This window comes from Phoxinus phoxinus, assembly GCF_949152265.1.
Source record: "Phoxinus phoxinus genome assembly, chromosome: 16".
Lineage (NCBI taxonomy): Eukaryota > Metazoa > Chordata > Actinopteri > Cypriniformes > Leuciscidae > Phoxinus > Phoxinus phoxinus.
In genome coordinates this window covers 24,097,322-24,121,972 of record NC_136891.1, presented here as the reverse complement: position 1 = coordinate 24,121,972, position 24,651 = coordinate 24,097,322, and the positions used below count along the sequence as shown (strand labels likewise).

The 24,651-nt window shown below is 41.9% G+C and overlaps 1 protein-coding gene across 1 annotated transcript in view; it reads right to left on the bottom strand.

The window, feature by feature from the left end:
• Nucleotides 1-49: 49 nt before the first annotated feature.
• Nucleotides 50-24,651, bottom strand: part of prrc2c (proline-rich coiled-coil 2C) — a 29,843-nt gene continuing 5,241 nt past the window's right edge. Inside the window, exons 2-32 of the mRNA XM_079584336.1 lie at nucleotides 24,429-24,606; nucleotides 23,582-23,694; nucleotides 23,318-23,443; nucleotides 22,878-23,173; nucleotides 22,662-22,741; nucleotides 22,343-22,479; nucleotides 21,813-21,900; nucleotides 21,557-21,725; nucleotides 20,844-21,429; nucleotides 20,340-20,515; nucleotides 19,905-20,151; nucleotides 19,437-19,647; nucleotides 13,825-16,245; nucleotides 13,179-13,339; nucleotides 10,690-10,844; nucleotides 10,158-10,539; nucleotides 9,879-9,964; nucleotides 9,549-9,743; nucleotides 9,023-9,274; nucleotides 8,520-8,612; nucleotides 8,332-8,433; nucleotides 7,912-8,098; nucleotides 7,610-7,807; nucleotides 6,785-6,906; nucleotides 6,418-6,650; nucleotides 6,086-6,320; nucleotides 5,657-5,965; nucleotides 5,314-5,417; nucleotides 3,910-4,057; nucleotides 3,608-3,832; nucleotides 50-1,853 (exon numbers count right to left, since the gene is read on the bottom strand). Coding sequence (XP_079440462.1) covers nucleotides 1,605-1,853; nucleotides 3,608-3,832; nucleotides 3,910-4,057; nucleotides 5,314-5,417; nucleotides 5,657-5,965; nucleotides 6,086-6,320; nucleotides 6,418-6,650; nucleotides 6,785-6,906; nucleotides 7,610-7,807; nucleotides 7,912-8,098; nucleotides 8,332-8,433; nucleotides 8,520-8,612; nucleotides 9,023-9,274; nucleotides 9,549-9,743; nucleotides 9,879-9,964; nucleotides 10,158-10,539; nucleotides 10,690-10,844; nucleotides 13,179-13,339; nucleotides 13,825-16,245; nucleotides 19,437-19,647; nucleotides 19,905-20,151; nucleotides 20,340-20,515; nucleotides 20,844-21,429; nucleotides 21,557-21,725; nucleotides 21,813-21,900; nucleotides 22,343-22,479; nucleotides 22,662-22,741; nucleotides 22,878-23,173; nucleotides 23,318-23,443; nucleotides 23,582-23,694; nucleotides 24,429-24,553 — 8,211 coding nt within the window. The 5' untranslated portion in view covers nucleotides 24,554-24,606 and the 3' untranslated portion in view covers nucleotides 50-1,604. The remainder of the gene's footprint in view (nucleotides 1,854-3,607; nucleotides 3,833-3,909; nucleotides 4,058-5,313; nucleotides 5,418-5,656; nucleotides 5,966-6,085; nucleotides 6,321-6,417; nucleotides 6,651-6,784; nucleotides 6,907-7,609; nucleotides 7,808-7,911; nucleotides 8,099-8,331; nucleotides 8,434-8,519; nucleotides 8,613-9,022; nucleotides 9,275-9,548; nucleotides 9,744-9,878; nucleotides 9,965-10,157; nucleotides 10,540-10,689; nucleotides 10,845-13,178; nucleotides 13,340-13,824; nucleotides 16,246-19,436; nucleotides 19,648-19,904; nucleotides 20,152-20,339; nucleotides 20,516-20,843; nucleotides 21,430-21,556; nucleotides 21,726-21,812; nucleotides 21,901-22,342; nucleotides 22,480-22,661; nucleotides 22,742-22,877; nucleotides 23,174-23,317; nucleotides 23,444-23,581; nucleotides 23,695-24,428; nucleotides 24,607-24,651) is intronic.

Sequence of the window (24,651 nt, the reverse complement as noted above, 5' to 3'; positions counted from 1 at the left end):
AGGTATTTTACTGAATTCAGCACCACAAAACAAACATGACCACAGCTCATTTTTTTACAGCATATTATTTTATTAGTTTCTGTAACCAAACCAGGAGAATGTAAATAAGACCTTACATATTTTAATACAGCGATTTAACCCCTGTACAAGTAAAACAAAACAGAAATCAAAAAAGAAAAGAAAAACAAATCAATTACCTCTCCTCCCCTTCTGTTTGTAGTTTCTCTTATCTACTAAAACAAGAAATGGGGGGTCATACTGAAACCCTTGTTCAACTGTATGCCCCTTTGCAATAGCAACCCAAGAGGAGTGGTTTGGAGAAAGACCTTGTATACTCAGGCCTGTGGTCACCATAACAGAGTAGTCCAAAACATCTGGGAACCTCTGTTCAAGACTTGCATCACTCCTGCCCCAAACCCCCCATTGAGTTTGGCTGCCTTACGCTCAACATTCCTCTTTCTAAACTTGCAGCTCGTTACCATTGAACCTAAAATGCTTGACCACTCACCCCAACCCAAAGCCCGCCCCTCCTCTGCAGTGATTGGTCAGGAGAGTCAGAGTTGGTCAGCAGCATGGTTGGGAGCTGTTTGGAGAGGCTGGAAGGTGAAAGAATGGAGTTATAGAAGTGGGTGTGTCTACATCTGTCATCGTTCACAGAAAAGGGGAGGGGCTTAAGCTTAGGACATATCAAACATAGGCCTGGTCTGGAGGAACCGTTTACAAAAAAAAGAAAATATTCCATCATAATTCTACTATATGTTGACCAAGCTGAGCCATCTTTGTCAAAATCATATATTCATCTAAAATGATTCAGGTCTCTTGACGCCTAACCTTTGGCTAAAGATTCAAGGTTATCTTGCGCACACGCAAACGCACAATCTTCAATTCTTGCAGGCGTAGACTACTGACGGAGAAGGCAAGAGGGAAGGCTCACAGTGGAGACTGCAATCGATGAATTAATCAGATACGTCGGTAATCAATTCCTAATCTGCTGAAATGACGTTCTATGTATTGTTAAGGCCAATACACATGGTTGAAGCGACGTGAAAGTAAGAGTGAGTGTGCAGATAATGTTGAGAGGTGTGTACACAAACACAATAATTATATGTGAGTGTGTGTGTAGACATTTCATTGTATCTTTATCGCCATAACCTCAACATTGTTGCTCGAGAACAACAAAAATTGGGGAAAACATCTTCAATAAAAAAAGGAGTTATTTGCCTTCCTAAAACGTGTTTCTTTACATGCGGAAATGTGAAAGTAAATCATATTGCTATTAAAAATGGCATTCTCACTGTAACTTTTGTTGATGTCTACCTTCATTGTTCACTGGGGATGTACAGTTCATACAATGGAGGGGCGCTTTCTCTGTAATGCCAACCACAGCAGAGAGAATGGATGGACTGATAAAAGGATGAGGAAAAAGGGCACAGTAAGTGTGAGAAATGCACATCACCTCATAAAATTAACCTCCATCACTCTACTTCCCTACACTTCTCTGCTTCCTTCAGGTGCTGTAGGACGTCGCCCCCCCTCCCCTCTCCCAAGCCTCCGGCCTCTCAGTCCATCCTTCAATCCATGTGCCCTTTCTGAAGCAATAACTGCTACTTGCTCTCCTCTGGTTTGATGGCCTGCGGTTTGATCGGACCCGTCCGGATGGGTTTGGTTGTTGCTAGAGTAGGTTTGTCAGACTCTGCGCGGTCGGATGGCGCCCCCTGGTGATTTGAAGTGATGCTGTCGGTGGGTTTGCCTGCTCCTTCCATGCGGGTGGGCTTGCTTACTGGAGCCTTGAGTTGTTGCTGCTCAGAGAAGAACTTGTGGGTAGACTGTAATACCTCAGCTCTCTGTTTAGCCTGAGAGAGAGAGAGAGAGAGAGCGAAAGATAAATATTTAAAGCCAATATATAAAGTGCCCTCACATACAACCTCTAGAGCAGTGGTTCTCAACCTTTTGTGACTGCAAAGGCCACATGACTGGATACATATGTAGTTTTTTCCTGATTTTTTAAAACATTTTCTCATAATCGGGTATTGGTTTTGTTTTACCGATAAATATAAAATAACCTCCCTTAGTAAACTTTAACATAACAGCCATTAATGCACAAATTAGATCTGTTACATGCTTGTCATGTCATTTAAACTTGGCGCTAAAAAAGAGAGAATCTCAGTCACGTAATCCATCAAGTCATGTCAAAAATACGTAATTTTACATTAATTAAATAAAACATGAGTGCATTGATTTCTTGATTTTAATCGATTCTCATTTAGATTCACCTGTATTGATTCTTAAAATAAAACAAATCATATCAATAACTGAAAATCAAGATATTTCTTATTTTGCTTCACCCCTTTTTTTTCTCCGAAGCACAGGATCTTGAAAAAAAAAAAAAACCTGGATATGAGGTAGCCTAATTTTTTTAATGACTCTTCCAGTATCTAGAAATAACATGTAAAATAATAAAATGGTAATATTCTCAACTAATACTGTAAACTGTAAAGGGAATCCTGTCTAGTTGGTACATTACTATATTAAAGGTTAATATAGCGTGTTAAACATTGCGTGTTTTGACATCTTTCTGAGGTTGAAACGGTTTACATTGAGACATGATATATTTCAGTAAGCTTATTGCGATTTATTGGATGGAATGCATGCTAAGTTTTGTTCACGCATCAATTTAAAACGGCATAGACTACTAGATTGATTCTTGGTATTTAACCCCTTAAACTCCTAAGCTTATTTTGGATTTTCATCTGATATTGACAAACTTCGAAGCCTCCACTTACCCACATACAGTTAAGTAAATAAAAAAAGTAATTTGAAAAGAAACCCCTTTAAAAAAAATGCAAATAAAAATATGTCCAAAATATTATAAAACCCTGGACAATTTCTGTTTTTGAACCTTTTATTTGAAAGTGCTGACCACAGTACCAGGTTAACGACCTTAAGAGGTTAACCCCTTCAACCCGAAGTGTTACTGGTTTCTCAGCATGAGAATGTCCAAATGTAATGTATATTTTCTAAAAATGTAAAGTGTTCTATCAAATGATACCTACCTTTGACTCTCCTTGCTATAGTTTTGGAGTTATGAGTCTTTAGTTTTGTGTATGTCACTCAGAAATCAACAATTTTATAAATGCCTTCCAAATGTGTGAGGACTAAACAAAAAGGCTACCTTTGTTCCAAATGCTGTGACTTGATTACTTTATGCTATCAGCACAAAATTTTATCCAGATGCAGCTCACATTTAGGGGAATTTTACCTCTACCGTATTTCATTTCCGAGTTATTGCATGTCAAACAAGATAGATATGCAAAATCATAATAGAATATATATTATATGAGAATGTCCAAATATGCAATGTAATATATATTTTCAATTTTTTTATAAGTGTTCTATCAAATGATACCCACCTTTTGACTCTCCTTGCTATAGTTTTGGAGTTATGAGTCTTTAGTTTTGTGTGTCACTCAGAAAAAAACAACTCTAAAAATGCCCTCAGGGCTTAAATCATTTTAAGTGAGGCCCCCTGGTTGAGAACCAATGCTGTAAAGTCATCATGAAATCAAAACCCCACTTTTACATTAATAAATGTATTCACAACGCTCACCTTAAGGTCTTGTTCTGCTTTTAGGGCAGCCTGTGTTCCGCGGGGTACTAACGGGGGACCAGAAGGTCCACGTGGAGGGTGCTGGGGTCTGGGATGGGGCATCAGACCACCGCTCAGGTTAGGGGACATGGGTGGACCCATGGGTGAACGCTGTACCCCTCCAGGAAAGGAATTTGCATGGGGTGGACGCACCAATGGAGACACCATGTTGGCCTGAGACAACATCTGTAAGCATGATAGAGACGAGAAACACAGTTAATACTCCAGAAGCGTTATCGAATTAAGATTTCCCAAAAACTTACTTGGTGTCTGTAGTGGCTGACCTGTGGGTTGAACTGTCCTGGGAAGTGCTGGGCAATGCGCATTCCTGCAGATGCCGACTGGAACTGTTTGGGATACAGCATGCTGTTCATCTTGCTAGACTGACTACTTGGGCTTGTGGAGCTCGCCCTGAGAATACAAACAAGGAAGCTGTCAGAAAACATAAAATATGCTTACGACAGAAAAAGGATATGCATCCAGTACACAAAAAGGCTGTGACGCTCCAAGCTGAAGGTTATTTGTTGGCCAATGAGCTGTAATTGAGCATTTGTCTGTTGGTCTAGTTTTTGCTCTGGTGTGTTCTGCACAATTGACATTAATCAGACCCTATCACTGAGCATCTTTAATTGCCAGGAGAGTTTAGCAAAACAACCCATGAGAAGAAAAACTCAAGTAATGAAAGCAAGCAAACAACAAAGTCAAGAGGGAAAAACAGCAAGCGCACACTGCTTTGCTTTTTAAGGTGTGTACACTACCAGTCAAAAGTTTGGAATAATTAAGACTTAAGGTTTTTTTAATAACCTCAATAATACTTTATTTATTTGATCAGAAATACAGTAAAATGGTATTATTGTGAAATATGATTACAATTTAAAATAACTTTTAATATGCCGATTTGGTGCTCAGTTATCAATTACTGGTGCCCAACTAATACTGGTTCTTATCAATGTGTAAGTTTTTGCTGCTTAATATTTTTGTGGGATATGTGACATCCAATTTAAGTCGCTTTGGATAAAAGCATCTGCCAAATGCATAAATTTAAGTGTAAATGTAGCACTCATTCTTTGATTTCGGTTTGGTGTGTCTGGGCCTTAAAGGAGAACTCCGGTCAATTTTAACATTGAGCTCAATTTTTAGTAAATTTGGAGTGCTGTCAATACAGAGAACAACGACAAAAATCGGTGTTGCCTACACAGTGTTATCCTCTTTTTAAAATTTGCACCCTATTGACTTGAATGGGGCAAGTTTTAAACCTGCTTTTATCCTCTTAACATCCTTGATGGTTCATTACAAGTGCCCAGCCATGTTGAGTGATTTCTTCAGAGTGAACACGGCGAATCTGACTGCATTAGATTTATTAATATCTTTCACATCTAATGCAGTCAGATTCGCCGTGTTCACTCTGAAGAAATCACTCAACATGGCTGGGCACTTGTAATGACCCATCAAGGATGTTAAGAGGATAAAAGCAGGTTTAAAACTTGCCTCATTCAAGTCAATAGGGTGCAAATTTTAAAAAGAGGATAACACGGTGTAGGCAACAGCGATTTTTGTCGTTGTTCTCTGTATTGACAGCACTCCAAATTTACTAAAATTGAGCTCAATGTTAAAATTGACCAGAGTTCTCCTTTAAGCTGGATGGCTTTTCATGCATACACACACACCTATAAGGGCTAGATGTGGGGGTAGTGCTTCTGGCGCTGATAGGTGGAGTTCCAGGCTTCATATCCATTCCACCACTGAATAGCTTCAGATCCATCTCACACATCTACAACAGATAAAAAGCATGCATGTTTCAAGTGTGCAGGAATTAATCTACTACAGGGTCTACAAGGAAAACTTGCCAAACATGAGTAAAAATCCCTGGTCTACAGCAATTAACTTGATTATTGCAAGTAAATTAAACTACATATGAAGTACAATACATTTTTAAATAAACAAGTGTAAAAAAATAATTAATAGTTTAAAGAAAATATGGTATCAGCGTATGTGTATTTGTGCACAAACCTTATTGGAAGGCTGCATCATACTGTGTGTATTCTGGCCAATAAGGCCACGGTAGGGTGGATTGCTGGGGGGCTGGCGGTTGAGGCTGGGAGGCGGGCCTTGGGGAGGGGTCGGAGGAAGGGACTGAGGCAAAGCCAAGAGCGGCTGACCACCACCAGAGCCGAAGTTGGGCAAAGACAACTGTGAACCTGGCACAGGAACAGTCACCTGCTGTAGAGCAGAGCTGGGACTGTGTGTTGAACTGTAGTAGCTGCTCTGCTGCTGGACTTGTCCAGAGTACAGGTTTGAGTGCTGACTCATTCCCTGACGCTGCAGATCACCAAGCACACACAAAAAAACAGCAGAGTTTAGATCAAGGTCATGGCAGACTGAAAAAGTGGGAAGGAGGAAAGTATAATTGACCACAAGCAGCCGGAATTTAATTCTGACCTGCAGTAGGTGCGTGTCTATCAGCTGTGATCCTCCCATGCCAGAGGGCTGATTCAGTTGGGGTTCAAACAGGATTGGGATGTGTTGAGTGTTTGAGGTCTGTTGAAAAGCCAGGTTGGACTGAGGCTTGCCCAAATCTGGGGGCTGCACTCCAGGGTAACTATGCAGTGGTGTCCCAGACAGCATCATGGCAGATGTCTGGGAGAGGCTGTTCTGCATGAATGCCTGCTGAGACCTGTGAAGGGAAGAGAGCACACAATAAATATATTGAAATATAATATATTACATATACAATTGTTGGATGCTGCAGAGTTAAAAGCAGTCTGCAGTACCTGTAGGTTTGTAAGGAGGAGCTGAAGAGATCTTGCTGTTGAGACACCGGAGGTCCAGTGTTGAGGCTCAGCTGGGCCTGATGCTGATGCTGGTGTTGATGTTGATGTTGGTGTTGGTGTTGGTGTTGGTGTTGATGTTGATGTTGGTGTTGATGTTGGTGCTGATGTTGGTGCTGATGCTGCCCCTGAAGAGGAGCGTAGATGGGGATGGGGATCTGCTGCACCGCTGTGGGCTATAAGGAACAAATCATTATAGGGTGTCAACCAACCTCAATAACTTTAAAATAGTACTACTGGAAACATTCTTCCAAGATAATGACTTGACAGGCTGATCCTGCTGGAGGATGACACTGGTGTAGGTTGATACCTGTGAAAGTCCAGGCTGATAGCCTTGCTGTTGGGCTAAAGTGGGAGGAGCCAAGCGAGGGTGGGGCGCACTGAACAAGTGGCTTGTGTCCATGTAGAAGGCCGGGATTTGAGCTGCAGTACCTACACGATTAGAAACAAGAGTTGATCACTCATTCAAAAGACTTGCATGCAGATGAAGATATAAAATATAGAAATGCAAAATCAATAAGAAATGGTTAAATACATTATCGTTCAGAAGTCTGGGGTCAGTAAGTAAAGAAATGAATACTTTTCAGCAAGGATGCATTTAATTAATCAAAAGTGACAGTAAAGACATTTAAAATGTTATAAACATTTTCTATTTAAAATAAATGCTGTTCTTTTGAACTTTCTATTCAACAAAGAATCCTGAAGAAAAAAGTATCACGGTTTCCACAAAAATATTAAGCAGCACAACTGTTTTCAACATTGATAAAATAAAAAAGAAATGTTTCTTGAGCATCAAAACAGCATTTTAGAATGATTTCTGAAGGATCATGAGACGCCGAATGATGCTGAAAATTCAGCTTTGCATCACAGAAATAAATTACATTTTAAAAAGGTTTTCAATTATAATTATATTTCCTAATATACATATATTACAGCATTTTTTTATCAAATGAATGCAGCCTTGGTGAGCATAAGAGACTTATTTTTGGTCCAGTCTTACCAACCCCAAACTTTTGAACAATAGTGTATTAAATCAAATGAACATCATTCGAAAGACAATATTTAAGATTAATAACAACAAAACAATTATTTATATTGGCTGCATGAGGGTGTTGTGGTCTATAAATAAAAGTACCTGCTGCAGACTGGGATACGAACACCTGTGGGGTCTGTTGCTGCGGTAACAGAGAAGGCGCACAGCCTAGTTGGGAAAAGTTAGTGCTGGACATTACTGAACTCTGCAGCTGCTGGGGCTTCACCTTACAGATGTTGGGAGGGTCAGAGGCTGATGTGCTCTTCGTGCTTAGAGAGGACGTTGTGTAGGTCGCGGATCCTGTGTAACAGAGGACCGATATAAAAATTCTGCCAATGTCTGTTTAAAACGCTTTTACCAGCACACCCCATGAAAGGGTCAAAGCTTAAAGTGTAAACTCCTACCGGACAGTGAGGTGCTGGGGGTGACAGAGGCCACAGGTATCTGAGGCACTGAAGCACTGGAGAAGGAGTTGAAGGAGGCACTGCCTGCTCCTCCTCCACTGGTGATGGGGGAAGCAGAGGAGGTGACAGGAGAGCTCTTTTCCCCCAGACTAGGCGAGTTCTCCCAAGCCTTACGTGCTGATTCCATCTGAAGGAAAACAGTGAGAAGCAGCTTTACAAGATGCTTTTGGTAGCATCTGCCTTCACATACTTGTGTTGTGGAAGTTTTAGGATGATTTATTACTATGGTGAAACAAACGGAAAAAAGAAAAGAAAAAGAAAAGTGGCCTAAAACTGTTGTGTATTGCTGCCTTTAGTCGATCAGCATTTGTAAAACATTAAATTCTGATTAGCAAATTAATCATTCAGTGTGCGTCTTACTTTGAGTGTGAGGTCTACAGTAGCAGGAGAGACTGTGGCAAGGCTAGAGCTTTGCTGCAGGGCTTCTCTTCGCTGAATAGGTAACGGGTGCGGAAGAGCCACCTGAACAAACAACCAAGAAAAGGATCAGAACACAGAAAAACTACACACACAAACACAAAGATCGATTACAGCACTGAAGCACTAACAGGGGTCACAAGGCTCTCCTCCATCTTTGTCCCTGCATTGGGGACGTTGTCAGCTAAAGAGGACGACGGGATTGTGTAATCAGTCACCGATTCCTGTACAATAAATAGACACTGTCAGGGAAAAATAAACTCTACAATTAATTTTGTGATAAAATATACACTACTAATCAAAAGTTTGCGCTTGAAAAAGTCTCTTACGTTCACCAGGGCAATTAAAAAAAATTATATTGATATTTGATAATGAAATGTTCTTGAGCATCAATGTTCAAAACAGTTGTGCAGTTTAATATTTTTTTGGTGGAAAGTGATTTTTTTCAGGATTCTTTGATTATTAAAGAGCAGCATTATTTGAAAAATATTTTGTAACATAAAATGTCTTTACTGGCACTTATGATCAATTTAATACAACCATTCTGAAGAAAAACTAATTTTCAAAACTCACTTAACTTTTGAACAGTAGTGTACATATGAAAAGATTGAGGCACCAGGATATTATATTGCACCTTAGAGCTGCTGGAGTATTCTGCTGATGGAGCAGTGATCATGCCCTCAATGTCTCCACCCAGCTCAGGAACGTTGTCTTTAGTAGGTGAGCTGGAGTCTCTGTCTCGGCTGCCTCCAGTTCCACTTTTATCCAGACCCTCTCCATCGGACTGACGCACATCTTTGGCAGCCTTGCGGTTCTTGAGCGAACGCTCTTTACCAATGGGTCCAGGTTTATATTCCTTGTGCTCCAGAGGAGGGATGTCAGGTAACTGCAGAGGAGAAATTGATTTGTAAATGTTCATTATTCACCTATATGCACAAAAGTCTGGGACCACTAATGAAAATGTTTCTATTTTGCATATCAGCACAACAATTTGTCCCCCTTTTGCTTTAACATCAACAGCAAATTTCATAGCCCTGTGCCACATATCTCACAAACATACAAATATTCTGTTTCACTAGGAAATTCTGCTGCATTATATGAAGTAAATACTGTTGCACGTTGTATATACAGGTCCTTCTATAGACAAAAGCAGGGACTACCTTCTGAGGTTTGACAGGTCCAGCGCGGGGCTGTTTTTGTCTCTGCTCTTTGGGTTCGGGTAATTTATTATCAGAGGTTTTCTCTAGCAGGATGGGCACTCCATCACTCTCAGTGCTGCCTGCTGAAGAGGGGGCACCAAACTGGATGCTGTCCATACCCAGCTCAACCCCAGTGTCTGTGGCAGCTTTCACACCCTAAACACACACACACACATAAACATGACCATTTACTGAAGTTCAGAATATTATAATAGGATGACCAGCACCATTTTGGTGCAACATCAACCCTTGTTTAATTCTTATTGAAATATTCAAATATTCTTCTCACACCTCAGGTGTAACAGTCCCAGTAAATGAAGTAAGGGGTTTGTTCCAGGCACTGACAGAGGGAGGCTGGGGAGGGCTGATAGGTCCAACTACAATAGAAAGAGAAATGGGACCACCATCAGATACAGAACTGTTGTTAAAATTAAATAAAAGAAAAACATGTCAAGAAGAAAAACTCCCTGCTCTTAATTTATTTCTTAGTTTTTCAAGAAACTATTCAAGTAAACATTAATAAAGACAATATGCGGTGCAAGTAAACATGGTTTAAGTTGAGACACTTACGTTTCTTGACATCAGAGAGAACAGTGGAGCCAGCCACCTTGTTCTCCCACAGTTCAGTACCCAGGGTGTTGTGCGTCTGACTCTTGGCAGAGAAGTCCACAGGTGCAGAAGCCAAAGGTGCAACAGCACCCTCAAGAGGCTGGGGCGGGCTAGTGCTCTGATTAGATGCAGGCAGATTGTGCTGTGAGACAGAGATAGCTGGCTGTGGTTGAGGCTGCTGCATGACAGACTGGGGCTGTGGAGCCGGGGCTGATGTTTGCTGCTGCTGTTGCCCTGCTGCCATTCCTTGCTGCTGTTGCTGTTGTTTTTTGGCAAACCGCGGAGGAAGTTTAGAACCGCCACCTCCCCTGCCCTTCTCTCCAGAGCCCTTTTTACTCCAGTTCTGCAAAGATTTGGACAGACATAGAACATATCGGATTAAATGTTGGCATAGCACCAACTGCCATGGTTCAATGCATGCAATACATGAATGCTAACTGACAATACTAAATTAATAAAATAATAAATGAAGGAGTTCTTTTTCTTTCCACACCTGTGAGGTCTGCTCTTCTTTCTTCCTTCGTTCCTCATCCTGCAAACGTTTCTGCTGTTTCCGTGAAACAACCTCTGTGAACCCATCATCGGTAGTGTTCGACTGAGGGTCCTCCAGCGTTGTGACTTCTGGGTGGTCATCAATGATCACTACACCTGTGGAAGAGAAAAGAGGACAAATGAGAAACAATTTTATTCAGATTACCAATATTAAGACTTACTACTACACTATAATACAACCCCAAAACCAGAAAAGTGGGGACATTTGGTAAAATGTAAATAAAATAAATGAGCATTTGAGGAATGAGATTTGTTCATTTTTATTTATTTATTTAACTGACAAAATAAAAAATCCAATGTTTTTACGGACCAAATGAATTGTATTATGTAAATATGAACAAATATTGATTTTGATGGCTGCACCACACTACAAAAAAAGTTGTGACAGACAAAATAAAAGTGAATACCCTATAGAATACCCATGATAAACTGTTTTAAAAGAGTTCACAATTGGCTTTATGCCCAGCTGCACTACTTCCTGAACTTCAGCCAGGTCCTTTGTTTCCTGTCTGCCATTATTGGACAAACTGATTAATCCAGGTGTGTCTGATTATTGTTACTGAGGTCAGGCACACCTGGATTAATCAGTTTGTCCAATTGATTGGACTTTGATTTTATAACTCTCCCTTTTTCTCTTCCTAGTCTCCTCCAACAAAACCTTTCCCTCCTTCGGTTTAGTTGCTGCTTCGGCCGTGACAACAACATACAGAAGCTATACCAGCCGGCAAACAAACGCTAGTTGGGCTCTCACGTCCGAATTTGAGGAAGTGGGGGGTGGTGGAGGAAGTGGGGGGTGGTGGGGGAAGTGAGGTATGCCGTAAAGCAGTCGAATTTTGTAGTCCTTTTTGTGCTTGGGTTACTACCCGAACCCTGAAGTTCCGTAGTGCCAGTAAAAGCGATACAAACCCCGTCAGGCTATGGCAGACGTGTCATTCAACCTATTATAAGTCGATGTACCATCACAAGAGTCTTGGAAATATATTATGAAGGTTGAAAAACTACTTGGTGTTGCTTTAACACAAGGGCTGCACAATATTGGAAAAACCGTTGTCACTTTAACACAAGAGCTGCACAATATTGGAAAAATCTGATTGAAACTTTTTTCCAAAAACAAGCTGAAACAGAGTGCTCAGAGACAAAAAGGACCATCCAGAATTCCATCAGTGACGGGTGCAAAAGAAAACATCTGTCATGGTTCGGGGGTGCATCAGTGCAAAAGTTATGGGTGACTTTCATATGTGCGAGGGTACCATTGATGTGGTGGCACAGAGACGTACCTTGCTTCCTTTTCTGGGAAGCAATACAATGCCAGGCCTAATTCTGCACATCCTAAAAAAAGTCATTTTTAGACTCTACACCAGGGGTGCCCAATCCTGCTCCTGCCGATCGACTGTCCTGCACAGTTCATCTCCAACCCTAATCAAACACACCTGCCTTGAATTTTAAAGTGATCCTGAAGACCTTAATTGGTTGCTTCAGGTGTGTTTTATTAGGGTTGGAGATCGGCAGGAGCAGGATTGGGCACCCCTGCCCTACACCATAGAAGGGATGTGCTTGACTGATTCTCCTTTTTATGATGAGACTGCAGGCAGACAATGATGACCAGACTGTTTAGAAGCGGTCATGTATCAGTCGAGATTGGGCAAAAATTCCACTTGCAGCCAGTATCCTCAATTCCCAAACATCAAAAAGAAAGGTGATGTGATGGAGGAAAACATGCCGCTGTCCCAACTTTTTTTGTGTGTTATAGCCATCACAATCAATTTATTTTTATTTACAAAATAGACTTAAAGGAACACGCCACCATTTTTTAAAATAGGGGTTATTCACCGTCTCCCCTACATTTAGTGCATGCATTGTCTTGGTCTGGCAGCGCCGCCGCTAGCTTAGCATAATGAATGGAATCCTTTGTTGCCGGATAGCATCCCATGAGTAAAAGTGATTTAAAAAAAAACTAATTACTTCTTGTGGCCTGCGTATTCACATCGAATACAAATAGCAATGCAGATTAATGCAGATATTGACTTGGAACTATATTGGGGTGAAGCACAGGCGAAGCACTGCTACTTGGGCACAGAGATATAGTAGTAGCAGTGCTTCGCCTGTGCTTCGCCCCAATATAGTGGTGGCGTCACGTGGCGTGTTCCTTTCAGTTGGTCAGTGAAAACTGAAAATATGTTCTTTGTACCGTTGTCAGTTAAATAAAGGGTGAAGAGAAATTACAAAAATTACAGATTCTTGATTGTATTGCCTTTTACAAAATGTTCCAACTTTCCTTTGGGGTTGTGATATTAAAACTTCTTGCTTGGAGCGAATCAGCTAGCTAAAACAGCAGGGTTAGTTTCACTAAAATTGTCTATTAATTACTATGAAAAAAGGTTGCTACTGGGAGCAACTACTGCAATATAGACAAAAGTCTTGAATACTCACTGGCATAATTGTTGAGATCGAACTGAGACAAAGCATTTTCTTTCTCTTTGGGTTTTTTGACAGCTTGTTTTGCTTCCTCTTTCCGGCGGTTGGGTGCTTGATCTTTCCCAGCCTTTTGACCTGTACCAGCCTGAGCGGCCTCTGCATTCTGAGCAGCACCACTGCAGGGAATAGAGAGAAAATATTAGCTCATCAGAAAATCAGAGCAAGGCAGATTCAAATAATATGTTTCCAATAATTGCATTTATAAAGCAGGAAGCCATGAAAGGCTGAAGTATACTCGGACCATATATTCAGTTGCTTAATTTTAAGATGGTGCTGCAGGAGTTTTGTTCTGAAATGCAATTCTTAACTTTGGGCAGGGGTTTACAGTCCTTATGGAGGGCCAACATCTTGTAGAGTTTAGCTCCAACTAACCTCAACACACCTGCCTGGATGTTTCATGTAATACTGAAGACTTGATTAGCTGGTTCAGATGTTTAATTTAGGGTTGGTGCTAAACTAACTCACAGTGACCTTACAGGATTGAATTATGTAGCAAAGTAATAATGGTGCTTGCATCAAAGCATAGAGATATTTCACCTATAAACTGCTATTTTAAAACTCAGAATCTCTACTTCCTGGAACGACGCAGTTCAGGACTCACCCCCTGCGTCCTGATTTGGCTCCAGATCCTCCTCTTCTCTCGCCCTTGCCTCCAGGGTAGCCTCGACCGGTTTTAGGCCCACTATTTCCCCGGCGGTTCTGTCGATCGACAGGCCGCTGGCTGGAGAAGCTCCTCTTGGCTGCTGAGGCTAACTCCCGTTTTGGGATTGCACTTTCTGTGGGGGATTTGTTCTGTCCCCCAGAGATCAGTGTGGGCACAGAGGAGGAGGAAGTGGTGGCGGTCATGGCCGCTTCAAGTTGCTTCTTGTCCTCTCGCTCTCTCCGTTCATTGAAGTCACTACTCTCAGAGGCAGTCTCCCACTCCTCGTTGGCCTGGTCAGAAGAGTTCTGATTGGACAAGTCTGGTGATTTGCTGCCAGCAGCAACTACAGTAGTGGCTCCCATTTCAGGAACAACCGTTTCTGTGACAGAAAGTTCAGGCGAAGTCACATCAGGAGTGAGAGAAGGTGCTGTAGTGGAATCAACCACTCTCTCTGGCAAAGAGACCAGAGTTCCAGGAGCTTTAGACCGTGTCGGGGAGACAGTCGTAGGTACTGGTATTCCAGGAGTAGCTTCACCAGCAAAAACTGCTGCTTCACGTTCTTTAAGCCTCCGAAATCGTGGGGGCTTGTCCTGTCTGGGTGGACGGGCTGCCCTTGGTCTCCGGGGCCTCTCCCTCATGCTTTGACCACCCTCTCCCATCTTCTTGTTATCATACTTGATGTGACGCCGTTCGGAGGGTGTGCTATCATTGCGTGAGTTCTCAGCTTCCTCTGGTCGAAATGTCTCCATGGGCTTCGAGGGCCACTGTGAGCCCTCTTTGACAGCAGCCCGACGGAAAGGAGCAGATCTGTGGCCACCTCTTTCCCTGCAACAACCTCGTCTGCTGTGCAAACCACCCTTTCCCCGGCGTGCGGCCTCACCCTTTAACAGAAAACCTGGTTTAGGTCGCCCATCCTCATCCCGAGACACAGGTTTTTCCGAAATAGGTCCAGCTGCAAAACCAGAGGCAGATTTAGATGATCGTGATTCCGCCAGCTCGCGACGAATCGGTCTGCTCGGTTTGGCGCTAGGCTCGCGATCTGATGCTCCGGTGTCACTGGCAGATTCTCTACCTTCACTTTCAGAATCTGTGTCCGAGCCTCGTCTGCGTCTGCGCTTGGGCAAGACTTCGAAATCTGAGCTCTCACTACGGGTTTCACTCTCTTCCCGGCAGCGGAACCCAGCAGTCCCCGTGGCACTTAATGGTAAGTCTGAGCGTGACCGTGGCTCTCTGTATGGGTAGTCCCCTCGACTCCGGCCACGGCTACCTCGGCCCCTCCCACCATAGCTGCCTCTGTAACTCCGGCCACGGGAATAGTACTCTCCTCGACCGCGGCCTTTATAATCAGATGGCCAGTCCTTCTCTCTTTCGGCTCGTCCTTCTGCTTCTCGATCCCTCTCTCGGTCACGTTCTCTCTCTCGCTCCCTCTCGTCTCTGCGATAAGATCTGGGAGGGAGGTTGGACTCTTTGCGAGATGGTAGTTTGGGTTCAGGACGTTTGTCATTAGTTGGAGGCATGTCTGACTTTTCCTCAGGAGCAGTTGAGACTGTAGAGACTGTTGTCTGAAGGTCTCTGGATTTTGCTCCACCAGTCGCTACTCCCACTTCAGGTTCTACCACTACTTTCTTACCATCATCAGATGGCTTCAGTCCTTCTTTCAGTCCTGCTTGCACAGCAGCTGAAGGAACACCTTTGTAAGTAGAGCCCTCTTTTTTAGATCTTTCACCTCGCTGCTCTTCTTTCTCTCTTCTCTGTTCCCTCTCTTCCTTCATGTCTCGTAGTACAGGTTTCTTAATAGGTCCAGATCTCCTGACTGGCCGCTCCCCTCCGGGACCCTCTCTCCTCCCGGATCCAGATCCACGGGATCCCCAGCGCATTTCTGACTTCTGCTTGCTGGGCGCAGGTAAAATAAGCTTTTCAGTTTTGTGCATACCATCATTAGACACAGGAGGAGTGGAACGGCTGTTGTTCACAGACCCTTGACCAAAAGGCTCCTTTCTGGACTTGTCCTCAGGTCTTTCCACAGTATCAGGGAGGTCCAGGGTTTTCTGTGGTATGATAAGTCCTTCAAATCTGGGCTCTTCCAGTTTCAAAGAGTGACTGGAGCCTTGAGAGATACTCCGTTTTAATACAGCCTGTCCAATGGCTTCAACCTCATCTGCACCGGAGAGGATAACCTCCTCAGGTTCAAAGGAAGGGATGACTGGTGTTCTGTCAGTCTGTAAGAGACATGGTACCTCTTCGGTAATACGACTAAAAGCAGATAAGGTTTCAGATGAATCCCTGAAGAAGTCACTTTTGCCCCGGGGCTCCAGTGGGCTATGGTCCTGAGGGTAGACACCTGATAGACCTCTATCCAGCTCCAGACCAGCATCCAATCTAAGAAGGGACGAGGAAAACAACATAAAAACATCTTAGTACTTGATCAACAGGTTATTTCTAACAGTAGGGGAAATCTTAAAACTACCGTATTTTCCGGACTATAAGTCGCTCCACAGTATAGGTCGCATCAGTCAAAAAATACATCATGGAGAGGAAAAAACATAAGTCGCATTTATTTAGAAATGTATTTCACAAAATCCAAGACCAAGAACAGACATTTAATCTGGAAAGGCAAGTTATTCAACGACACAATAGCACACAGAACAACAGGCTGAATAGGTGTCCGGCATGTTAACGTTTCCCGCAGCACTTTGGAACTAAGGCGGCCGCCTAAGCAACACACGCCTGCCACCTTAACTACATCGTCAAAAAAATGTATATGAGCGATATCCGTCATGTTACTCTGTCCTGTTTATAGCTTAGATTCTCTGCCCGAGCCCGATATTTCACTCACTCTGTGTGTGCGGGCTGCAGGAGAATAAAACGATTAAATAAAAATATATATGAATAAAACAAAAACTAATAAATTGTTATTCATCTGTTGCAGAAAAGCAACAAGAACAACTAAAACAAAATAGAAACGATTTACAGGCCAGAGTTTCTATTTGTAACATGTTTGCAGCGTTGAGCGATGTAGCCAATCACAGACATATGTGTTGATTTCTTGAACGCAATGGCCAATCAGAAGCATTTAAGATAAAATCCCCTCACCACTCAAAACAGACTTTGTTCAGTGCTGAATTCTGCATGCTGGCAAATCCTCTGATTATAAAAGATTTTATGAAAGATTCATTATGCAGTCAGCTTCATTGATAATAACAGAGATGTATGAGATCGCGATGAACGATGTCAGCTTTTTAGGAATTATTAAGAGAGCGCACTTTGCGCGCATTCAGTCATGGCAAACCATGCACGCAGCCTGCTTGCATTTATGTTAAATTAACAGTGGTTTGTGAATGTTAATGCTTTAATAACAAATAATTTATCAGGAGCATTTATGCTGATGTGTATGGTGGCGACACGTAGGCTAACACAAAGTTAAATTACACAAAGTTAAGTTACACCTTAACTAACATTTTCTGCGGGAAACCCTACACAGTAGCATAAAGAACTAGGGCTGCAACTAACGATTATTTTAATAATCGATTAATCTGTCGATTATTTTTTCGATTAATCGATTAATCGGATAAAAAATAAATAAAAAAAAGCATTCATTCCCTTTATTCAAAAACAGAACTGACAGTGCAAATTCACAGTGCAAAAAAATCTTCAGAAAGTGCACAAACAGTGCTCCTTGATAGGGATGCACCAATACCATTTTTTCAGAACCGATCCGATCCGATAACAAAACCAATCCGATACCAAGGCAATTTTTTTTTAAATCAAGTAGAATTTCTATAACTATGTGTGTTGAACTGATAATCACTATTTTGTGTGTTAAACACAATCTACTTAATACAGACAACTTCATTAAAAAATAAATAAATAAAAATAAAAAAACACCATAAATGCTATTATAAACTAGAATAGTGGATAATTAAGCATACAATTTAGTCTAGAAAAATCACAAGTGCACAATAATTGTATTAAATCTGAACATGAAAAAACATTTAGTGAGGAACAAATATTAGAATAAGTGTAACACTAAATTTGGTCAAACGTTACACATTGCTCTTTGTATTGTTGTAAAATACATTCATGAAAAACAAGATAACAAAAATCAAAAAGATTAATTATTTTATAGCCTACTATAAAATTGAGACTAAATTAAATGTATAGCACAGCGGTTTAATGAGGCAGCAACATGATGGATAGTACAAAACTAGAAAGGCTATTAATAATCGTTCATTGCGTCGCTGTATTATGATATAAAAGGCTCCAATACAGTGCGGCACACAGCGCTTATGCGCATCCCGAGCGCAGAATGATGCGCTTGAAGCAACACGAGTCACAGCGCGCTGCGCTTCGAGTCCGCATTAAAAAGTTCAAATCACAAAGGAAAGGCATATTGGAGCGTAGTGTATTATACAGTATCTATCTATGCAATAGTTTATTGAGCATTTTCTTTTAACAGTTTTAAATGTCAGTTACTGTGCGCGTGAAGAACAATTATAGTGCTCTGAGTCTGACTCCAGTGTTGAGAGAAACCCGGTAGAAAGTAACATGATGATGCAGCAATAAAGTCCAGCAAGATAAAGTTGTTTAATGCAAAACCATAGACCTATATCTACAGATCAAGTATAATTATAGTAACATTGAATCATCTTGGAGAGAGTTTTTCATCGTGTTGACTGTCGTACCGAACGCTACGCGCTGTTTGATGCTGAATGGAGAATTACTGACAGCCGCAGCGGAAGGAAAAGTGTACGTGATCTTGAATTTAATGACTTAAATATTAATTTCGATCTCACATTATACTATATAATGGCTTCAGAACACTTATAATATAGTGCACGACAACTTTATGATGCTTTATAATGTTTTTGTCCCTTTTGTGGGGCTTAACAATAGCACAGAATTAATATACGCACAAATTATTTTTTTTTACATCTCCGTGCCGCGCGACACAACGAATCGATAATGAAATTCGTTGCCAACTATTTTAATAATCGATTTTTATCGATTTTATCGATTCGTTGTTGCAGCCCTATAAAGAACATATACCTGGGAGGCTGAATAGGCTAAATCAGGGATGTTCAACTTCAGTCCTGGAGGGCCACTGTCCTGCAGAGTTTAGCTCCAACCCTAATTAAACACACCTGAACAAGCTAATCAATGTTTTCAGGATTACTAGAAAAGAGCTTTTGTCAGGGTTGAAGCTAAACTCTGAAGGACAGTGGCCCTCCAGGGCCGAAGTTGAACATCCCTGGGCTAAATGAACATAAGCCAGCTAGTCCAACAAGATACTGGTAAGCAAGTTCACCAAGCTCCCGCGATCTCATTCCACAACACTGAATCCATTGAATTCTTCCTCGGTGTCGCTTCTGAACAACTCCGCTAACTAGAGCGCCCTCTCGCGGCTGTAGACGGTAATTTTTTTTCTTGGTTCATCTCAGTCAGTATGAATTAATTTTGATATATAAGTCGCACCTGACTATAAGTCGCAGGACCAGCAAAACTATGAAAAAACGAACTTTTAGTCCGGAAAATACTGTATATTTTTGTTCTAAAACAGTGCAGTCTCTCACCTTGGCTCCTTGCCATCTTCTCGTCCTTTAGCAGTGGCAGAGGAAGGCAGGGGCTCTGTTGGGGGATATGGGTCAGAACCCCAAACCATTCGGGGCTCACTGGGAACTACGTGTTCTCGGATTGGTCGGGTTAGATGATCAAAAGTGTCTGATCCAGAGCTGCTGTTGTCTGCGGGCTCTCGTCGTACCAGCTGCTTAGGAGGCATTCTCCCTGATGATGAAAAGTAAGTTACTACGACTGCAGATATAGAATGCAGCAAAACAATTGCTCCAAAACAAATTAAATTGTCAGAAATAATTTTTCACGATACTAAAACTGGAGACGTATTTTAAAAGAAAAATGAGGAAGTGAAAGAGTATAAGATGAAAACAAGGAAATTTGTTACTGTATATTTTAAAAAGTTTACAGTGATTGGGTTTGTTACCTAGTTACTAGGAAAGGAAACAATTTCAGTTTGCAAGAAATACCGGGGTGCATAGGAGGCATGTCTATTGGTGGCCGTCCAGACATCATACGAGGATCCATATAAGATTGCATCATTAGCCAGCGTGGGTCAAAGCCCATCGAGGCTAGGTGTTGGTGGTGGGGGCCAAGAGGTTGGTATAGGGATCTGTGCTGAGGGGGAACAGAACCCCCTGAGGGAGAGACCGGACCCCCTCCACCTTGCTGCTGCTGCTGCTGTTGCTGCTGCCACTGTTGTTGTTTAAGCTGTTCCTAAAGAATTTAAGAGGGGGGAAAAACTGCATTACAGCAGGAATTACAACAAAGAACTTCAGTTGTCAAATAATAGCTGACAGGTGAACTGAACAAACTATACATTTTCATCTTTTACAGGGTTCAAACTAAAATTGATTCTTAAAAGAAAGCAGGCAACAAACAAAGCCAGGACAGTGTGTGAGCACCTGTTGTCTAAGGAACCTGGGTGGCAAAGACTTCTGGAACTGTTTTGAGTATCCAGAGGTGACAGAAGGGCGAACAGCAGTCCCTGTTTCCCCCTCATTTTCCAGTTGAGATGGAAGAGGTGTATCTTCATTAACAGAATGATCCAGTCTGGACAAAGACAACTGAGCCTCCTCAACTGAAACAAAAAAAATTGACAATCTTATATCTAAAATATCTTATTTTCACATTGTACATTAAACCATTTGATTCTTTAGATTTACAACTAAAGCTTCACTGCAATAGAAAGCCATTTGAGCTTATACGCCGCAAATGTATTGCTATACATGCAAAGAGGTACATTGTTGGAGACAAACCTCTATGCAAAATGCACTCTGTGTATTAACAGTGAAAGGAGCATCCAAAATGCTAATTAAATATCAATGAGGATGCACCGCTTTTATCCTGATGGTGAACTGTACCAGCAAATTCACATCAACCACACATGATGTTTCCAATCCATTTACCTCTGGGCTCCTCAGCACTGAAGTAGTCTCTCGTTGGTTGTCTATCCACTTGTCTATGCACCTCCTCACTTACAGCAGTATCAACCTTGAGCTGTCCTTGAGGTTCTGGGGCAGTCCTATGAACAGGAGGGCTAGGTTGCCGAGTAAGAAATTGTGGCACCTCCTCCACAGTGGGCTCTGTCCTTTGATGGTTTGGCGTGGGAAGGCAGGGTTGCTGTGCAGGGGGAGGTGGTGTAGGCTGAGGGGGTGGAGTTTCAGCAGGTTGTTTAGGCACAGTTTCAGTCACTTCCTGGTGGTCATCGTGAGTTTGCGTAGTTGGTTTAGAAGTTTCTGTAGTTGAAGGTCGACGTTTCTCCTCCAGTTGTTTGAGTTTCTCTTTGCAGGCAGCAAGTCTCTGTTCTTCCATGCGCCGTTCCTCCTCCTCACGCCGTCTGCGAGCACGCTCTACTGCTTCCGAGAGCTCTGACTGCTTTTTCCGTTTCTGTCGCCATGCTTCCGTTTCCTCCTCACCAGCAGGGGGTGCTGAAGTGGGCAGCTTTGTAACACGTGGGCCACCACTTCCCACAGAACGTCCAACAGATTGTCCCTGCACAATACATTTTTTTGTGGAAATTAGACAAAAAACAACAACAAAACAAAGCAGATAAAAAAAGAATATAAGTTTTCAGCTAACTTTGTCAAATCAGAGACTACTGTCCCAGTGCACGCCATACCTGTTGGTCCATCTTGCTATAATGGACAAGATTGCCAGGGGAGGGAGCCCTGGGATCTCCACTATCCACCCATGAACTCTTGCCATCACTCCTCTCTTCTGCTCCTCCTTTCCATCCTTCCTGGACATCAATTTTTCTTCGCATACGATCAACTTTAGTCATCCACTCCCTGTGTTTTAACAAGAAAGTTTTATAGGACCAATTTTCACTATGCCCAAATACGTTCTGAAATTTGTGATTTACCAGCCGTGCTTACCAGCCATCGCCTTTCTCCTTAGCTGAATGGTTCTCCTCATCATCACTAAAGTTCAGTTTCTCAGTATAGTCAACTTCCATCTGGGCACCTAAATAAGACCAAAAATGTTGAATCAATGGACAATTATTTTAATATGAAATAAAATGTGGCAATACCTAGTAAGCCTGGGAATTAAAACCTTCATAATAATTTAATTTTATTATTTTGTACTTATCTTCTGGTACGCACCCATGACATTCCAAATTCCACTCATAACATGAAGTACAGACATTGTTGCAAAATTGGATGCTTTGCATTCGAGTTAAAAACTGACAACAGATATTGACTATAAATTCTCACTGGAAGAAGATTCATTTAAAGAAGTTGAATTCTGAATTCAATGATTCCCGTTTTATGTCAAGATGATAGCCATGTGACTATCTGTCATGATATAAATGGTATAGCAACCTGTAACAACTGAGACATTTTCACTGTTGCACTGTACATCCCCACCTAACCCTACCACAAAACTATCCAATGGTCACTCTCACCTGCCCAACCCTCATCAGCATCAGTGTCCAGATTGTCTAGCTCCTTTAACTCAGTGGCACTAACAATTGATGGCCTGTCTGGATCCTGATGCCATTGCTGAGAGGGAGGTTGTGTGGGTCTTCCAGACCGTGGACCCCTAAGTGGAGAAGAGAAAAAAATTTGAGATTGAGAGAATTTACAAAGCTCCTAATGTCCTGGAAGTATCCCAAAATACCAAATTGTCTTGTTTAATAGAAATAGTCTTTCAACTGCTTCCACTTTCAACTTTTCCATCTAAAGCCAGTTAAGTTTAGTTTCAGACTGTATGGGACCACTTACTTGGACATCTCCGGTGGTCCAGGGTATCTAAAGCTGCCTTGTACAGGAGGAAAGGGCCCTCGAGGGTAAGCATTAAACATCTGAAAAGATGCACACATTAAAATAGCACTTCTAAATGCACTTCACAAAATCAGTACCAGCCAGAAAAATATATAGCAGCATTCCACATTTCAGGAGGTAGAAGAAATTATAAACAATGGTTAAATAATCACTCACATATGGCGGCATCATGCTCCTGAACTGGGCAGCATGGAACTGCGATGACATCCCTCCCGGTGGTTGCTGGCCACCGTTGAGTTTATGCTGTGGGGCAGTAGGTGGGAGCCTGTCCCTGGCATCCCTCTTTTCTCTGCCCTCACCAGCAGAGGGTTTTCCTGCCTCATCAGAGTCCCCAGAGGGAGATGGTGTGCCTCTACCCATGCCCGACTCCTCAGAGGGCTTACTGTCAGTCTCTGAGGGGCTGGGAGCAACATTTAAGTTCCTGCCTCCACCTTCTCGCCAGCTACCCACATCTGGTTGGTAATAGGCATTAAAGACCAGAGTAAGGGAGTGCACATGAAAATATTTTTATCATTAAGAAACGGTTGAATATTATTTCAAACGGTTGTATCAGGGATGTTACACAAAGCTTGTGAGTGAATGGGAAGGACAATTACTCTGAGGCCTGAGGCTGGGGCCCGGTCCATAGGGTTCATCTTCCTGATCGCCTGATTTATCCACCTCTCCCGCCGCCTGCAGACTCGGAAACTCATGATGGAACTGACTGCTCATCCGAGGAGCTCCTGCACATACAGCACCATTGAAGCACTTGACTTTAGCAGTTTAAATCTCATCATTTTGATAATTCTGCTACTTAAATTTGCAGTAGTATTTTGAGAACACTAACAACAATGAAGTGGTTTACAGAAGAAAAAGCTTACCATCCAGCTGCCCAGGCTGTTTGCTGTTGGCCCAGGAGCGGCTGGCACCCAGAGGGGCATCAGAGGTCTGGGGCACAGTTGGCTTGGGCTGTGGTGGAGGGGTTTCTTGCTGCCTATAATTATAAGAGAAGTGTCAATGGAACAACGAAATCTAAATGAGTATGTTTGGAACAAGAGTGTAATAACTTCCAAAACTAGGGATGCACCGAATGTTCGGCAACCGAAATTATTCGGTCAAAAATTAATTGATAAAAAAAAAGCACTTTCGGGTGTTTGGAACAAGAGTATCAAGTTATAAATTAAGCGCAGTAAGTTGTGAAAAAATAACTAATGTTGTATTGGCTGAATCACATCATGTGATCACATCACATCGGGCTGAATCATATTAATGTTAATCAAACAACAAAAGATGCACTTTTGTTGTAACGTTAGCTAAATTCTTTCAGCAGTTAGTTAGCTATAGGCCTAATATAACCTCAAAGATGGCCAAATAAAAATATAATTTTAACAATTTATTTATTTTAAGTTATATTGTGCTTTGTTGGTATAATGTCTGCTGGAATGTAAACAAAATGTTAATTGTTAAAAAAATATTTTTAAATGTTCAATAATTTTTTTTTTTAATTGTAGTTTTGTAATTGATTTTTTCTTTGAAAAGCAAGACAAAATAGTAAAAAGCACATTTTGACTATTTAATTTATGCAATGGTGTTGTCAAAATAAATGGCAAAAAATGCGAAAAACCGTGTTCGGTATTCAGCCTCCGGCCAAGAATTTTAATTTCGGTGCATCCCTAAAAACTAATCTTGCAACAGGCAATACACCTATCATTTAAGGTGTAGTTTTACCGTTCATCTCCTGGTTGATCCTGTCTGGAGGCCCATCCACTGCCGTCCTTGGGTACGATGCTGACATTGGGATCGTTGCCCTTGTTCTCAGCTTTCAGGCTGGGCAGGTTAGCAGGAGGGGGCATGCGTCGACTAGCAGCAACTTTGCCCAAACTTTGGAGCCCATGTCTGGCAGCAACTAAGGAGGAAAAAAAATACATTTCATTAGCCTTAACAATTAACA